Source organism: Bombina bombina, chromosome 6 (assembly GCF_027579735.1).
Source record: "Bombina bombina isolate aBomBom1 chromosome 6, aBomBom1.pri, whole genome shotgun sequence".
NCBI classification, from domain to species: Eukaryota; Metazoa; Chordata; class Amphibia; order Anura; family Bombinatoridae; genus Bombina; species Bombina bombina.
Window position 1 is genome coordinate 478,600,653 of NC_069504.1, and position 19,347 is coordinate 478,619,999.

General features: G+C 37.0%; 1 protein-coding gene across 7 annotated transcripts in view; it reads left to right on the plus strand.

The window, feature by feature from the left end:
- Positions 1-19,347, plus strand: part of HERC1 (HECT and RLD domain containing E3 ubiquitin protein ligase family member 1) — a 683,410-nt gene that overhangs the window by 631,722 nt on the left and 32,341 nt on the right. For all 7 annotated transcript variants that reach the window (XM_053717285.1, XM_053717288.1, XM_053717289.1 and 4 more), the window contains exons 63-72: positions 1,007-1,072; positions 2,682-2,807; positions 2,972-3,110; positions 6,087-6,268; positions 7,344-7,499; positions 11,351-11,473; positions 12,416-12,518; positions 13,104-13,273; positions 13,591-13,729; positions 14,367-14,536. In XM_053717285.1, the coding sequence (XP_053573260.1) occupies positions 1,007-1,072; positions 2,682-2,807; positions 2,972-3,110; positions 6,087-6,268; positions 7,344-7,499; positions 11,351-11,473; positions 12,416-12,518; positions 13,104-13,273; positions 13,591-13,729; positions 14,367-14,536 (1,374 nt within the window). The remainder of the gene's footprint in view (positions 1-1,006; positions 1,073-2,681; positions 2,808-2,971; positions 3,111-6,086; positions 6,269-7,343; positions 7,500-11,350; positions 11,474-12,415; positions 12,519-13,103; positions 13,274-13,590; positions 13,730-14,366; positions 14,537-19,347) is intronic.

A 19,347-nucleotide genomic window follows, 5' to 3' on the forward strand; every position in this document is an offset into this window, starting at 1 on the left:
GGCAGCAACCCAGCTTACTGGTCACATCGATAAGCCAAAGCTCTGGAACTCAGGAACAGCAAGAACTCACTGTCATTAGTGTTATTGGTACACACATGCGCCTCTCTTGTTCTTTATATCCTTCTAGATACCCTGACATCTTTTTGTGAGGAGAGAGCAGCCTTCTATCAAACATTGGTTTCATCTGAGTTTTCATCAGGTGGACTTTGACACATCTGCTAACTATATACCAAGAGACTTTCTTGTTCTCTTTATATCTCTGTATTTGCATTTATTTTCGCAATGTTTGTATAGAGTTAATATAGGCAGTTACAAACCATAAGTTGGTGTACATACACAGGTATGTTGATATAGATATATTGTTGTTATATTCTCACTTAGGTATATTGTTATATGTTCATACCGCATTTGACCGTTTAGTGCCCCCTATCTGGAGTCAGACGATTTTGACTTTGTACAATGGTTGTCAAAAACATGGATAACATACCTACTTGTTTTAATGCATTCCACTCAGTGAACAAAATATACTATAGTCACCTTCTAATTCCTTTAATTGTAATGTCTTATTTGGTGGGGGGGGGGTGGATTCACTTCTCTCCAGGTGACTATTTTGCCTTTAAAATTGTTTTAACAAACAGGCTAGGGAAAAAAACATAACAGTATTAGTGAGTTAAACAGTAGGTTATTAAAATCTATTACTAGTGAATTGTTAACAATTCTTTTATATGTCCCTTTTGCCTAGAGTATTGGTGTAGCAGAAAGAAGACACACATTTAATTGACTCACCTCTAGAAATAGTCTTTGAAGTGACCATGTTATGTGTTGGTTGTTTTTTTTTGCATTATTAGTTTTATTCTTATTTTGTTTAGTTATGTCTTCAGTAGAGAAGCATCTAAAATACCCAAATGTCACAATTCAATTAAGCAAGTGGAAACACATAAAAGTATTAATTGTTGGGATTTAATCAATCATAATCTGCTGTTTTATTGTTGTTTATCTCTAACAGGATAACAGTAAATGGATCAATGGAACAGATGAACAAATTATGTCTTGGGCCACTTCTAGGCCAGAGGTAATATCATTCGTCACTAATCTACACAATCCTGTACGATATTTATTGCAAGTAACTCTTCAGCTGTCATTGACCCCATTCTAATCCATTTTCTTGCTTCCTTTTTTATTAACATAAAAAAATTAGAAGAACTGATATTATAGAAATGGAAAATCTAGTTTTCAAACACTTATTTTTGTAAACATGTTAACTTGCATAAGATGTTTTCTCACATTAATATAGAAACTAAATATAATTGGTCAGTGCAAAAGTACACCATGGTGGATAGTAGAGTCGATAATGTTGATATGGCGATTACATAATGTGTTTGAATGCAGGATTTTAACTTAACTAATAATACTAATTGAGAAAGTGTGTAACAATTTCATATGCTTTGGGGTATTTTTATTATTAACAATTTGTAAATGCCCAAACACTTAATTGTGATCATAAATGAACATTCTGTTTATTGTATTTTATTTTTATCAAAGTTTCATAGGTTTAAAGTTGTATTAAACCAGGTGACTAACATGATTTTCACACAATATCTTGGTATACCAGTTAATTAGCTTTATGCAGTGAGTGAGTAGCCTAACCTAGACAGGATTTCCTTTTTTAAACTTCTGAACACTTATCTCTTTGTTGGGACCACCTTTGGTTGTGCATCTCATCTCCTACTGTTTTAATATAATTGCTAGAGACGTGCATTCGGAGTATTTGGACGAAAAAAAGGAATACCGAAGATGGAGGCTGCACATCAAATTCAGCAATTTTCGGAGCCAGATTTATTCTTGTAAAAGTACAACACACTAAGATCTGGATTTGCACAGATTATAGTGTGTTGCACTTTCTCAAGATTAAAAAAAAATAAAAATTTGCCAAATGCAGCTTGCTGCTGCCATCTTCAGCATTTATTTTTGCCTGAATACTCCAAATGCTCATCCCTAATGATTGCTGTTGTCCATTCAGTTTCTGCCAGTTTCAAATTAGGTAAGCTAGGCTCTTGCTCTGATGCAGCCTGAAGATTTTTGCATTTTTACATCTTGCAAGACTGTTAATGTACTTTTTAACCCCGTAATGACCACAATGTACCCTGTATGTCACTGGTTGTTAAGGGGTTTTTCAGGACATAATAGCACAAGTCTAGCAAGAACACTCTATTAATGCACTCCCTCCAGCAGGCTTTGTGGAATAGAGCAGTCTCAACGCTGGTGACAAGGCCGCGCTATAAAACAATCAAGTCCCAAAAAAAGCCCAGCGACATACAGGGTACGTCGCTGGTCCTTAAGGGGTTAAAGCATGTTTTAACAAACCACAATAAGCTATGCACTGTATCTGAGATCAGCAATGCAGGGAGTGAAGAATTAGCCACCATGCATTTAGCAATCTCAGAAATATATGGCGATAGTGGAGTAATGCTTTATTGTGTATTCTCAGCATTCCTAGCAACAACAGGACCTTTTTTAAGGCTGCATCATTAAATAAAGTTGTTAAATTATGCAATTATTTTGTGCATTGTATATATTCTACTTCTAAAAACAGGATATATTATTTGTTTTAAAATCACTATGTAAGAGACTATTTTAGAGTTTCCAATATGAAAAGTTTCAATGTAGCTTGTACTTTACAGGACTGGCACCTTGGGGGCAAGTGCGATGTTTACCTATGGGGGGCAGGTCGTCATGGACAGTTAGCTGAGGCCGGCAGAAATGTTATGATTCCATCCGCAGCTTCATCCTTTTCCCCAGCCCAGCAGGTAACTTATGGAGGAAGATAAATATTTTAGTAAATAATGTGTATGAATATTTGAGTATTGGAGCACTATGTACATAATGTAAGGAATGAGGTGTTTTGAAAAAAACAATGGGTTATTGAGAAAGTTTACTTGTTCAGCAATACCACCCCTGTTTCTTTCTCCAGGTGATCTGTGGCCAGAACTGTACTTTTGTGATCCAGGCCAATGGCACTGTTCTAGCCTGTGGTGAGGGAAGCTATGGCAGGCTTGGACAGGGTAATTCTGATGACCTTCATGTGCTTACAGTTATCTCTGCTCTGCAAGGTAAGGACCTTTTTTCTTTTTTTGTAGATTGTAAAAATGGTTTTTGTAGATTGTAAAAATGCTAACATGTGTCTTGTATTTAAAGTAATATTACAACAAATTTGCCAGAATCATCCCTTGTGGGGTTTCATTTGGCTAAATTTGCTCTGTACTTTAAATAAAAGCCAATGAGCAACACTTTTTCCTGGTGATTGTTTTAAGAAAGTGATGGGGTTTAAGTGCTTGTTCCTCACACATATTGATCTCCTTCTCCTTTTAACTTCCCTCATACACCAAACTAGTTCAGGTAACAGGTATCATTAGAACTATTTGGTACTTGCCAAGAATGATGGGTCCTGCCATCTGAAGTTAGAGTGCCATATTGTTTGCCCTTCCTCTTCTTCCACTTTACACCATACTGCTGTATGGACAAAGGGATATCGCTGGTGCTAAATAGAGTGCTAAAAAATGAATAAGCTGCATTTGTATGTTGCCATGTCAGATCCTCTGGCATGAGGAACTGTTATATAGATACAGTGTCATTAAATATCCATTCACTAATGATGTGAGCCACAATGGGAACCACTGAACAATAAAAATGAAAAAGAGGTAAAGATAGATGGAGCAATTTAACAGAGGGGGAAATTTACATACAACAGCAAAATAAATTGTGAATCTTAATGAGATTTGTCTGTTAATTGATTAGACTATTCGTCAATATTAATCAATAGATATTGTTTATAAACATGTATGTGGGGTTTTTCTTTCAACCTCTATTCTATTTTAATTGGGTAAATATATATTTATTGATTTTAAAACTATTCTCCTTGAAAAGTCGCTTGAGTATGTCTGTCTTTGCTATGCTCTGTACTGATCTAAGCAATTACTATGTGGAATGAAGCAAGCTCAAATAAAATGCACAGTGTATTCTCCAGCTTCTATCTGTGAGTTAGAAATGCACAGTTTTCGAGGTAAATTACTGGAAAAGAGTGTAAAAATAAACAATAAAAATAAAATAAACAATTGTAAAGATTTCTTTACAAAATTTATGTAAACATTTCATGGGAGATTTAATATATGTGTGTATGTATATCTACACTCACTGGCCACTTTATTAAGTACACCTTCCTAGTACCGGGTGGGACCCCCTTTTGCCTTCAGAACTGCCTTAATTCTTCGAGGCATAAATTCAACAAGGTGTTGGAAACATTCCTCAGACATTTTGGTCCATATTGACATGATAGCATCATGCAGTTGCTGCAGATTTGTCGGCTGCATATTCAGAATGCCCATCTCCCGTTCCACCACATCCCAAAGGTGCTTTATTGGACTGAGATCTGGTGACTGTGGAGGCCATTAAAGTACAGTGAACTCATTGTCATGTTCAAGAAACCAGTTTGAGATGATTTGAGCTTTGTGACATAGTGCATTATCCTGCTGGAAGTAGCCATCAGAAGATGGGTACACTGTAGCCATAAAGGGATGGACAAGGTCAGCAACAATACTCAGGTAGGCCGTTGCGTTTAAACGATGCTCAATTGGTACTAAGGGGCCCAAAGTGTGCCAAGAAAATATCCCCCACACCATTACACCACCACCAGCAGCCTGAACCGTTGATACAAGGCAGGACGGATCCATGCTTTTATGTTGTTGAGGAAGGCCAAATTCTGACCCTACCATCTGAATGTTGCAGCTGAAATCGAGACTCATCAGACCAGGCAAGGTTTTTCCAATCTTTTATTGCTACAATTCGCACAGGCTCACCAAAATTGGACCTCAGTTTCCTCTCCTTAGCTGAGAGGAGTGGCACCTGGTGTGGTCTTCTGTTGCCGTAGCCCATCTGCTTCAAGGTTCAACGTGTTGTGCATTCAGAGATGGTATTTTGCATACCTTGGTTGTAACGAGTGGTTATTTGAGTTACTATTGCCTTTCTATCATCTTGAATCAGTCTGCCCATTCTCCTCTGACACAAACAAGGCATTTTAATCCACACAACTACTGCTCACTGGATATTTTCTCTTTTTCTGATTATTCTCTGTAAACCCTAGAAGTGGTTGTGCGTGAAAATCCCAGTAGATCAGCAGTTTTTGAAATACTCAGACCAGCCCGTCTGGCACCAACAACCATGCCACGTTCAAAGTCGCTTAAATCGCCTTTCTTCCCCATTCTGATGCTCGGTTTGAACTACAGCAAGTCGTCTTCACCACATCTAGATGCCTAAATGCATTGAGTTGCTGCCATGTAATTGGCTGATTAGCATTTTGTGTTACCAAGCAATTGTGTGTGTGTATGTGTGTATATATATATATATATATATATATATATTATATAATATGTGTGTATGTATGTTTGTTGTGGGTAAAGTCAGAAATTACCCAAAGTAACATCATAAATCTACTCAGTGTTGTCGTTAAAGCACAAAGTCACATCATAAATCTACTCAGAGCAGTCATTGCATCAAACATATATACGATGCATTGTAATTCCCATATCTTCTATATATTTGATTTTTTTTTAAAAACTCCTTTTTAGCACATTTCAATGACAAATAAATACATTTATCAAACATATATACGATGCACTGTAATTCCCACATTTTCTTTTTTCTTTTTTGCTTCTGCCTGTGGGGTTCAAGTGGGTGAAGCCCCCTTGTAAACCTCATTCCCCAAGGTTCACTTGGGGTGGATGCCAGAGGATCGGCGGGGCGCCTTCCTTCAATTCCCCAGGCAAAGGCAAAAAAAATAGTGTAGATGGGGAATTACATTACTCCGGGCTTTACCCAGAGCTGCTTGGGTAATCCTAGGAAATTCAGAATAGTATCAGGACTCGGCATAAATCCTTTTAGAGATAGATATATATATTGATTAAACTGGATAGAGGACATATGATAAATGGTCGGTTTTATCATGTCTGGTTAGAAGTTATTCAACTGATAACCCTTTATGTTACAGCATGGATATAAACACACTGCATCATTTTGGTGTATGTTTTTTATAGGTTTTGTGGTAACACAACTAGTGACATCCTGTGGCTCAGACGGGCACTCCATGGCACTAACCGAGAGTGGGGAGGTATTCAGTTGGGGAGATGGAGATTATGGGAAATTGGGCCATGGAAACAGTGACCGTCAGCGGAGACCAAGGCAGATTGAGGCGTTACAGGGAGAGGAAGTGGTACAGGTAAATGACTCTAAATTAAAGAAACAGTATTGTAAGTAAGCAATTGTTTTGGTTAAATTAGAAATCCTTAAAGTCTTAAAAGGACATGAAACCCAAAATGTTTCTTTCAGGATTCAGATAGATCATACAATTTTAAACAACTTTCATATATACTTCTATTATCAAATGTGCTTTGTTTTCTTAGTAACCTTTAAAGGAGCAGCAATGGGAGCTAGCTGAACACATCAGGTAACCAATTACAAGAGGCATACATGTGCAGACACCAATCAGCTGCTGGCTCCTAGAGTGCTTTCCTGCTCCTGAGCCTACCTAAGTATTATTTGCAACAAAGGATACCATGAGAACAAAGCAAATTAGATAATAGAAGCAAATTGGAAAGTTGAATTGCATGCTCTATCTGAATCATGACAGAAAATGTGGGGTTTCCTAGCCCTTTAATATAGTTAGATCATGGCAGAAATAAACTGCCAAGCTGAATAGTGTAACTATGAACACATTAATATATATATTTTTATACATATGTGTCTAATTCCATTTATTGTAATCACGTAAAAATCTGCAAAATAGTTCCCAGTAGTTCAGTATCTTGAACACTTTCCTTTCCTCAAACAGGAGTAAAACAACAATAATAATAAGATGTTGTATTGTTTAGTATAAATGTTCTGATATTTGATGTCAGTGTTGTGTGATATTGTATAATTGGAGTGATTGTCTCCTCTCTTTGTGTACTAGGCTTTGCCTGCAAATGAAATACCTTCTCTAAAACTATGAGATGTTTACAAGAGTACATGATTGCTCATAAATATTTCATTATCCTTCCCTAATCAAAGGCAGTTGAATTGTTCAATAGACAGCACAATTGTGATTTAAATCTGTTATATTTTGTAGATTTTGGAATTATTGAGTTGATTTATTTTTTTTTTAAATATAGGTAGTAAGGTATAATTTTGAACATTATATTATTTTCTCATATATCCATTTGGTAGGTTTTTTTATATGTAACTAACTTGTAGCTAAGTTAATTATCTTTAATACTTTGAATGTTGAAACCATCTTTTTTTCACCCATACATCAGATGTCTTGTGGCTTTAAACACTCAGCAGTGGTGACAGCCGATGGAAAGTTATTTACATTTGGTAATGGAGATTATGGACGACTGGGACTTGGGAACACATCGAATAAGAAGCTTCCAGAACGAGTAACTGCCCTAGAAGGATTCCACATTGGACAGGTACATTGAGTCATACAAATGTTGCTTATTTACTGTTCATAGGCTTTTCAAACATCTCCAAGTCTTGTGAAAAAAAGTGCTTTCTGTTGGATTAGAATAACTCTGTTATTATTTTATTAGTATAAGATATTTGTAGAGCGCCAACATATTCTGCAGTGATATAAATGCTTTCAGTGCAAAGTCTTGGTTAAGTTAAGATGGTGCAAACCTACTGGAGCTCCAAACTATAACCATGTTTATACTTTTAAGTGAGTTATATTTGCCCTTCTAATTGGAATAAACCCAAAAATCTAGTTTTAACACCTAAATTGCATGGTCAATTGATTTTCCTGTTCTGTCTGCCTTTAAAAATCTGATGCTTCTAAGTTGAGCTTACATAAACATAAATTTAACCATGCAAGACTAAAAACCCCAAAATAGTAGCTCAGGGTTCAGGGCCACCTGACTAATAAGTTCCTCTTTTAAGAAATTAACCAATCAACGGGGCTGGGTATAGTGGCTATGCAGAAGGATGACGCTCTTTAAGATGGGTGACATACAAGCTCTTTATATGATGGAAGATGCATGAGGTGCTAGTCTATAAAGCCAGTATCACTCAAGAAAATGTTATTTTTATTTCAATATATATATATGAAATAAATAAATACATTTTCTTCTGAATGAAGAACAATGCTATTTCAACTATATTTAAAAAAAAAAAAAGAAAAATGGTGTAAAGGGATATGGTATATAAAGGTGTGTGTGTGTATATATGTGTGCGTGTGAGTATATAAATATATATTTATGTGTGTGTATGTGTGCACATACATACATACATACATACATACATATATACACCTTTGATGAGCCTATCCCAGTCAAACACCTTGTCATATACCATATCCCTTTAAGACACTTTTTATACATTTATTTCAATACTAAACATATATTTTTTAATATGTATAAATATGAGTGAAATACTTTAATATGTTTTACATGTTTGTTTGTTTTTTTTTAACTTTTATTATATCACCAACACTTTACTTCTGGTCTCTAGTCCCGCTAATTTTTGAAGTGCGCAATACATAATTTACAACTTAATAATAAGAATTATATTAGCAATTTATAGCGCTTCCAAGCTATCCATTAAAAGTATGGTGCGCGCTAAAGCGATGTCTGCCACGCTAAACATTCTCTGGTAATTCTGTTTTACTATTGATTTGCAATACCAGATTGTGCACTATTCTTAGCACAGGCCTGCAATATTGATAGCCCTCTACTTGTAATCTGGGCCATAGTTGGAAGCATCTCCAATAGCATTGTTAAAGTAAAGCCATATAGGGGGTTAAATGGTAATTTGAAGCATACAACATTTTAACCAATCAGGTGTTTTTACCAATATATACATTGGACTGTGAGATTTGCTGGGTGTGTTTATGATTAAGGTTTAACACATAAGACATGGCAATATTGTTTGTTTAGATTTGTTTCCATTTCAATAAAATAAATCATGTTTTTAGAGTATCAGTTATGTGGTCTGTTTTTCTTTATATACAAATAGTATTAAAGGGACAGTCAACACCAGAATTGTTGTTGTTTAAAAAGATAGATAATCCCTTTATTACCCATTCCCCAGTTTTGCACAACCAACACAGTTATAATAATACATGTTTCACCTCTGTAATTAACTTGTATCTAAGCCTCTGCAAACTGCCCCCTTATTTCAGTTCTTTTGATGGACTTGCATTTTAGCCAATCAGTGCTGACTCCTAGGTAACTTCATGTGCGTGAGCTCAATGTCATCTGTATGACACACATGAACTAATGCCATCTAGTGGTGAAAAACTGTCAAAATGCATTCAGATTAGAAGCAGCCTTCAAGCTCTAAGAAATTAGCATATGAGCCTACCTAGGTTTAGCTTTCAACTAAGAATACCAAAAGAACAAAGCAAAATTGGTGATAAAAGTAAGTTGGAAAGTTGTTTAAAATTGCATGCCCTATTTGAATCATGAAAGTTTATTTTGGACTTGACTGTCCCTTTAATCATTTAGAAGGGGCATCTTTTTCAATTTAAAAAAGATGGGGCTTTGAGATTCTTTTCATCGTCTTAACAACTTTTATTCATAAAATGGTGAGAGGCCACAAAACATCACATGAGGTATATTTCCTGTCCACGAGCAGGAGGCAAAAGCACCCATACAAAACATGGTATGCAGATCTTGTCCAGATGTCCTTTTGCCCATTATGGTGTCTTCCTCTTAGAAGGGACTTTTTTTTTTTTTCAATCAGGATTTTTGGACCTCAGCTGTGATAGTCTGGAGATTGAATGCATGATCTTGGCCAGCAGAGTAGTGTCTGACAAGGTGGTGGACACCTTGATCCAAAGGAAGAAGCCTGTAACTATTCATATCTGGCATGGTGTGTTGCTAGGACTTTTCTTTGAAAATCCTTTTGGATTCCTAGAATTCTGGAGTTTCTCCAGGAAGGTTTAAAGAGGTTTAACTGCTAGTTCTCTGAAGGATCAGATTTTTCAATTCTCTGTTTTGTTTCATCTGAAGTTTGTTAAATTTCCTTATATACAGACCTTTGTTCAGGCTACAATCATTTTTAGACCTGTTAATTGCCCTTTGAACTTATGCATAGTCTAGATCTTTAACTCTTTACTTGGAAGGTTCTCTTTCTGCTAGCCATTTCCTCAGCTTGCAGTGTTTCTGAGCTTTCAGCTCTGTCCTGTAAGCCTTCTTTCATGTTGTTCATCAAAATAAGGCATTCTGAGAACTATCTACTTGCTCCTTCTAAAGTTGGTATCCACAGGGCAATAAATCAGGTGATTGCGGTACTTTCTTTGCGTCCAGCTCCTAAGAATTTTAAGGAGCAGATTCTTCATAACCTTAATTTTCTTCTAGACTTTCTAGGGCTTATGCTTCTACAGTGGCAACCTTGCTTAAGGCTTTGAACAGAATGGCTTATCTGGTGGCAAGTAAGTCACCTCCTGAGCATATGTTACTGGCTACTTCTTGGACCTTTCATAATAATGCTTCTCTTAACCTGATTTGTAATGCTGCTACCTGTTTTTACTTGTATACGTTTTGTAAGTTCTACCATTTTTAATGTTTATAAGCTTTTGGAACATGTTGTGCCTGATTTGTAACCTGCTTGCCAAACTTCTTAGTCTTATCCTATTATGGTGCTATTGTGGATTTACTTGGGTATTAGAACCCACATGTGATGTTTTGTGATGTTCATCAATATCATATAAAATAAAACATAATTTATGCTTTCCTGATAATTTAATTTTATAATGGTTAGAGTCAACAGCCCTGCCCCGTTATTCTTATCTTCAGTTGGCGGCACTTCTTTTTCCTCCCCTTGGGTCCTTTCCTGTCTTCAGGTTTCCTTCTCTATTTTGCCATACATATAACTGAGTGGTAGGGGGGTTCTGGGAAATGGAGTGGAAGCAAACCTCTGGAATGTAGGAATGTTTTTGCCTCATCCCGGTGGACAGGAAATGTATCCCACATGTGATGTTTCATGGGCTCTCACCATCATGAAATAAATACATTTATCAGGTCAGGTAAACATAAAAAAATTTTTGTTAGTGAATGCTACTTTTGTATATGGATGTTATTGTGTATTTTGTTTGTATTTTTTAATATATTTTTACTTGCATTTTTGCTTTTGGTGTAATTTTGTGTAGGCTTTGTAGAATGATGTTTCTGTTAATTATCTATATGCCATAAATCAAATTAAATTATATGTTCATAACAGTTGAAAAGGGATTAGAGCAGTAGTAAATGTCATCAGATAGGACCACCTTGTCATTTCAGAGCCTGTGTTATGTTGCCTATTGACAACTATCCCCTCCTCACAGGTGGCATGTGGACTTAACCACACACTGGCCGTATCAGCTGATGGCTCCATTGTCTGGGCTTTTGGTGATGGAGATTATGGGAAGCTTGGTTTAGGAAATTCCACTGCTAAATCTTCTCCACAGGTAAGTAATGTTTATAAATCTTGTTTACTAATAAAACAAAAAAGATACTAATCTGGAAACTACATCTAAAGGCCCCTTACAGCGAACTGGTGGAAATTTCTAGCACCAAACTTGTATAAAATTGTAGTGAATGATTGAAAAATTATATTTTACATCTGGTCTATTTATAAAATCCATCATTAATAGAAGAGCTGGAATGTTATCTCATCAACTACATTGAAATGTTCTATGTTGACCATATACAGTATGTATTGGCTGAAGATAATGTTTTTTGCTTGCCTTGAAATGTCTGTGGGTCCAGGAATGTGTTTGGTTTTTTTAATTGGTCACCTCCTTGGTGCATTAAATAAATAAATAGATACATAAATAAAATTATCCTTATACGATTATGTATGTAATCTTTTGAACCCTTTAAAGTTAGTGTTACAACTGGATTTTTAATTTACCTTTCTGGCTGAATATGCTTAAAGGGAATGTAAGCGTTCAGTTTTTAAGATCATTTTTATCCTCACCCACCAAGGTTGTAGTATAACTGCCTGCAGCGGCCACCGCACAGCATGCAAAGTTTTTTTCTGAAGCTGCATAACGGGCAGCAGGCATGTTCCTGAGCTTTCCTTGAGTTTGTGAAGGATCAGGAATGTTTGCTGGATACAATCAATAGTACAGAAGTGCTCTTGTGATTGGCTGTGCTCCCAAAAAAAAGATTCAGAAAAAAAACAATGTGCACTTTCGGGCAGCCGCTGCAAGCAGTTATATTGCAACTTTCAAGGGTTAAATAAGGGGATCAATCACACTTTTGTAGCCTGTTCTATTGTACTATATTGTACCTTGGTGAGTAAACTACTTTTGCTATGTTTATTTCCAGTTGTTTCTTTTTGCTTCATATTTATATCATATATCAATCTGGGTTGTTTTGCATTCAAATTATTTACGTATTTACAGAAAGTGGATGTACTATGTGGAACTGGGATAAAAAAGGTGGCCTGTGGGACACAGTTCTCAGTTGCACTCACAAAAGATGGACATGTTTACACATTTGGCCAAGGTGAGTCTTTAGGTCATTTCTAAAACCCAAGCAGTTTATAGACCTCTACAAATGGTCATTACTAGATATAGCAGACTAGATCTTCACAAATCAGAAGTTACAAATGTGAAATACTTCTAAAGGTTCCATTTACTCCAGTTTTAATGTGTTCTTTTACTTCAAGTTAGAAATAACAGCACTCTGCCACTGATATATCCCTTGTCTGCCAGTAAGGGTGATCTCTGTTTATATAAAAGAACCCCAGCATAGCAAGTTACCTATCTTGGAATTTTCAGACTGCACTGTAGTGTTTAATATGTGAACAAAGAGGAAATTATATAATTTCTTAGGAAAGAACCAGGATGTTTCTATGTCATGAGTTGCATAAGAAACAGCTCTGTGCTGTAACAGTGTAATGTGAGAGACAATATGTTCATTTCTTCTGTCCTCTTTTTCTCCATCCTCCTTTACTGCTATTATTTATGCTTTATCTCTCTCCCTCCTTTCTTTCTATAAATCTTTTTCATCTTACAATCTTGAAAACATTTTCCATCACTATTCACCTCCTACCACTTCCATCAACCTCTTATTATTCTACATGGCTAGATCGGCTAATTGGTTTACCCGAAGGTCGAGCACGAAATCACAACCGCCCTCAACTTGTTCCAAGTCTTTTGGGCATCTTCATTGAAGACATTGCTGTTGGTGCAGAGCATACACTGGCTTTGTCATCTACTGGAGATGTATACGCTTGGGGCAGTAACTCAGAGGGACAGGTGAGTTTCCAAAGAACTACAAGAAAGTAGTTAACCGATGGAAAATAATAGATGATAATAGCAGTTTTGGTCGTTATCTAGTAGTTCATGATTACCATAAAACAAATATTTAACATAAATAGATAAATCTACTGACCTACAAGAGATCATCCCCCTCCATAAGATTATAGCAACCCTAAAAGAAGAGACAAAATATGCCATGAATTCATTAAGCTACAATACTTCATGAAATTCAGCTATTTACATACATGCTATCTGTAATAGGGATATTTGCCTTTTACATTTTATTTCAAGCAATAAAATTTGCCCTTTTGCAGCTTGGCCTCGGTCATACAAACCATGTGCGGGAACCAACCCTTGTCACTGCTCTACAAGGGAAAAACGTTCGGCAGATCTCAGCAGGCCGGTGTCACAGTGCTGCATGGACTGCAGCTCCAGTACCACCCCGAGCGCCAGGTAACTGACACATGAACAGGAACACACCTGATATTTTCTAATTATTTTATGATAAACCGCACCATAAAACTTTTATAAGTAAAGAGGTACACTAAAAATAAATGTTATGAACCTATCCTACCACACCCTCTATTTGTGCAGGCTCTATAAAGTTGCGCTAAATTATAACTACTTATCACGTGTGTCAGAGTGTGTCTTACTTACAGCTAATAGCTAGAACTTATATAGCCATATCTTGGTTGTAACGATTATGGTCAGTTTTAGCCTCTTTTAAGCATATATGTCTATGGTGCTAGGTTAGCTGAAAATATTGTGATTTTAAATATAGAGTAGTATATTTGCTGATGTTTCTTCAATGCTATAGAAATTAAACATAGCTGCTAAACCATACCTGGACATATTTTTAGCCTATGTGTCTCTGTGTGAACCCATGACAACCCTTATGTCACTATATGTGTGCAGGATCATATTGTCCCTTTACATGCTTTGACTGATCTTCTTGACTCTGCATACCTTTGTAAGGCAACCTTATGTTTTTTATTGCTGACCTATAAATGACAAATGCATGAACTGCTCTCCTTGTATGTAGCATGAACACTTTCTCATTGTAGTTTGTCTGACACCCTGATCTCTTTAGGAGTGGCAGTGCCTTTACAATTGGGTCTCCCTGATGTTATCCCACCTCAGTACAGTACATTGAAGGACATCTGCACACACACCGTGAGAGCCAGACTGCGACTTCTCTATCACTTCTCTGACCTCATGTACTCATCCTGGAGACTGCTGAATCTCAGCCCCAATAATCAGGTACCCAAATTCCTCTAAATTCTATGCACTCTGGCAGAAACGCAAAGAACACTAAGGCTGTCTAACTTTTGTATGGTTTCAGAAAACTCCTGTTTTGTTTTGTTTTTTTTGTAAATGTATTTTCTAAGAACTTTTTAAATATTTTATTTAATATTTAGATTGTTCAGATAATGATGCTGAGACAGGTTTATACAAAACAGTTGATCATCTTTTACACTACACACAACTTTAATTGTGTGAATTGTTATGATTTGGTATTGTAGTTTTTCTCTCATAATCTTATCATGTCATATGCAATTGTGGTGTGTATATAGTTAAATTAATGCCAGAATTTAAGTAATGAAGTTAAACCTCCTCTAAAGAATACAGTTAAGATGTATGTGTGTGCATGCATGATGTAAATGTGTAGTGTTTGTGTGATGTGTGTGTTGTCTGACTTCTACATGCTATACACACACACACACACTTGTATATACACAGATGCTACAGGAAACTGTTTCAGGTACTGTCTCTTAAGCTACAGTACCATACAAGCACTATGGAACTACGATACGTGGCACTATGGAACTACAGTTCCCCCAAAAAACTCTGGTGCCAGAACTCTTTATTACTGAAGAACTGCTGCTCATTTATTCACCAAAAAAGCACCTTTTAGACAATAACATCTATCTACATGCAATACACACACACACACACTTGTATATACACAGATGCTACAGGAAACTGTTTCAGGTACTGTCTCTTAAGCTACAGTACCATACAATAACTATGGAACTACGATACGTGGCACTATGGAACTACAGTTCCCCAAAAAAACTCTGGTGCCAGAACTCTTTATTACTGAAGAACCGCTGCTCATTTATTCACCAAAAAAGCACCCTTTAGACAATAACATCTATCTACATGCTAAAAATAAATAATCATTGGTGCCGCATTTCTGCTGTAGGTTTGGCTAATAGTTTATATTACTAGAAGAAAATGACTTTCTTTTTTTTTTATATTCAATAACTTTTTTGAGTGAAAAAATTAAAGGAACACATCTACTGTTGTTTCAAGATGTCTGAACAGCCTCAGTTTTAGACTCAAGTCTTAAGTGTCTTCAAAGGAGGTTATGTTACCAAATGCCAAAAACTATCACTATACTCAGCCTCCTAGACCAACAAAGATCCAGAGCTCTGTATTAGCAATTATTTTACTCTATTCTCTTTAGTCCCCCAACTGATTCATTGGAGCCAGTTGTAGATCTTCAAGTTCGGAACTAGTAAATAAATGTGGTAGAACCTTTCAGTATAATACAGTGGTAATTCTCTCTGACAATCATACAATAATTTCTTATATCGGACACCAAGGAGTTACTAGAGGTTACTTACTGATTCAAGAAGCCAATAGATTAGATAATGGTGAAATAAATGTTATCCTACATTACTGCAGTCCATCTCCCAGAAACCAACAACAGTCGAGCACAAATCAGATTTACCAGGAGAAGGGAAATTTCAACAATTTGTGCAGAGTTGGGATACTCTTGAAACAAACCTGAGGCCTCAAACAACAATCGTCAAATAGAGAAATGTGACAGTCATTATTTCCTGTGGTGTACTTAGTGGGATATTCCTCTAGCTTATGTATTAACTCAATTTCTCTCATTCTGCAAGTTCTGCAAACATTTTGTCAATACAACAAAAGCAGAAATAGTTGCTTAAAATTGCATGCTCTATTTGAATAATAAAATAAAAAAATGGGTTTAGTATCCCTTTAAGGAATCATATCCTCTAATTATGGATTATCATTATCGTTCACCATTGACTGATTATATCACACTTGCTACTAGAAATTAGACAGCCCCATAAAGAGACATTAAACACTAAAAAAATGTCCTCTAGTCACGTGTCCCTCTAGTCATGGGTGCTGCATGTTGAAATCATTATTTCCTTACATTCCAGTGCACATGTGCAGTGTAACCTGTAGTGAAGTATTAAATCTATGGGAAATAGTTTCTTCATATTTATTTTTGTATTTGAAAATAGTTAGTTTTCCTCATTAAAACGATCACCTATTCTTCTCAAGGAAATTACCATATTAATGGGCTGAGCCTGCAGGTAAAGCAGATATATACATATCTCTGTCTGAACACACAGCCTAATAAGAAATGTTGCCTATGGCTGCATGTTCATTGGGCACAGCCAGCTATTTCAGATACAAGTATCTTTTTCCTACCACCCTCCCCAACGGGAGGTTAATTAGTGATGCTGCTTCCTGTTTGCATAGGTTTTCTACAGATCATACATCTGTATTAGCAGTATAGGTAGCAGTTTTAACTGACAGAAACAACTATTTAAAATAACAAAATAAAGGTAAATGACTTGTTTGCAAATAATTAAATGTACTCAGACAGGTAGAATAAACCTTCGAGAACACATTAAGGGGGGAGAAGAACAATGTTCCTTATTTAAGCCCTCATTTCTACATTGTAGTGATTTACCCCTTCCCCCAACCATGTCTTAAATGTATGGTTAGACTGAACCATTATAAATATGTCTTACAAAGTATCTTCATACTCAGTTATGTCATTTTAAGACCTGCCTATTCTAAAACAATTTATTTATTAAAAGTAAAAACATTGTTGTACTATAACCTAGTGCTTGTTAGTAACTATCAATACTGTTATTGTTAATGCATATTGATATCAGTATGAATTATTATAGATTAATTTAGTAAAGGGTTAAATTATATGGGCTATTCCTTCCTGTTTTTGTTTCTTTACAGGGATTCTGCCCTCTTATAGGTTGAAAAAATTGTTTGAATGCACAATTTGCTCTTTTGTTGACTCAAAGGGACACTAAACCCACATTTTTTTTTTCGTGATTCAGATAGAGCATGCAATTTTAAGCTACTTTCCAATTTACTACTATTATCAATTTTCTTCTTAAATGGAAAGAGTTCACAGCAGCATTCATTACTTTTGGGAAATAAGAACCTGGCCACCAGGAGGAAGCAAAGACACCCCAGCTAAAGGCTTAAATACTCCTCCCACTCCCCTCATCCCCCAGTCATTCTTTGCCTTTCGTCTCAGGAGGTTGGCAGAGACGTGTCAGAATTTTTTAATTTTAGTTTTTTGTCTCTTATGGAGGGTAGTACTCTTCGGCATGGGACGGGAGTTTTTAGTAGTCCTGTTAGTGAGGGCTGGGATGAAAGTTAGAGTCCGGAGATGCAGGAAGTTTCTTTCTGTGAAACCATCCCGACTCAGATTAACAGCTCCTCAAGCAATCAACGTTGTTCGCTGCCTGCTTTCATTTCTCAAGTCCGTGGCGGAGGCGATGCTACTATTCGTCACACTTGAAAGGCCGTGTTCCTGTTCCACGGCGTGATTCCGGTAATATCGTTTCATTTTACTTTATGCAATGTACTGTAATGTGATGTGTTCCTGAGTGTCTAAAGCTCCTCGCGGGTTTAACTTTAACAATGGGTCGCAGTAAATCTCTGTTTGATCTTGGAATCGAGGGTTAATATCTCCTGAGGGGGGTTATGGGACAGGGGGGTTATAATCATGTTTGTTATGTGATTCAACCTGCTTATGTGTGAGGTTATGGGCTCATGGTTGGAACTTTGAGGCTTTTGGTAGTGATGTGGCCTGTTGGCTGTACGCACTTTTTGGACTATACAGTTCACCCTGTATCCGGGCGTGGTTGCGCTCTGTTCCCATTTCCGCATTCCCGACCGTCTGGCGTCTGAGATTTTATCTAGTCCGCATGGGTCTGGTCATAGGAGGTAGTGAGTGCCCCAGCCATTGGTGGTGTCGGGTGCCATTTTGTTGTTACTGAGTAGTCCATATTGCTATCCCTTCCTAAAGCTATGGGGAATTCTGATGCTGAGCCTGTGATCATTTCAGATACAGTTACGGAGCATTCGGATACCGACACGATTATAATATCTGATTCAGATTCGGTGTTAGGTGACAAATCCGATTTAGCCTCATTGACTTCTGTCAACCATTCTTGTTCCATTTGCCGTGTGGGAGCACCCGGTTCCTCGGGCTCGGGGAATCATGGGTCTGCTGAGCCATCTGCCTCTGGGGGTCCTGTCTCCCAAGGAGCGAGTTCCCTACCTAATGTTCCTCTTACACATGCGAGTAACCCAGTTTATAGTTCCTCCATGCGGGGTGGTGTGTTCCCCCCAGAACTTGCAGCACGCTTTCCACCTTGGGGTGAGCCTCCGCAGTATCCTGAGGGTTCTGTTCCGAAGTGTTGTGCATATTGGTACCGTATTGCGTGCCTTCGCGTGTTGCTCAGACATCTGTTTGAGTCACTGAATGACCCTATAGTACATAGATATGGGAATTTTCAGTCCGATGGTCCGAATTATACTAAACCTTAGACATATGGGGATGAGGTAATCTCCTATTGTCTTTATTTGAGTTTCTTTCCCAGTTGTGAGATGGGGCTCTGTTTGGCTGGTCCGACGGGTAGGCCTGTGTCCTTTTTTGGGTCGTTAACCCTTAATATTTTATTTATATCCGATGAATGTCTTTTATTTGTTTTTGTTTCCTTCTGGAACCATCTGGGATTGATACTCTTGGTTACTTCTGCGGAAGTTGTTGGACATGTTTGTCCTATGTTTAAAATGTCTGTTTTTCTTTTCCCCTATGAGGGAGAGTTTATGCAGCTTGCTGGTTAGGACCCTTAGTACGGGCTGGCCCTGTTTGGGTTCGTCCAGTCTTGCAGCTGCTCAGACACGTGGCGCTATTTCGACTGTGGTCTAGTAGCAGTGCTGACTGCTCAGATTATCATTTTTTCATGTTTCACTGCAGCATTTGA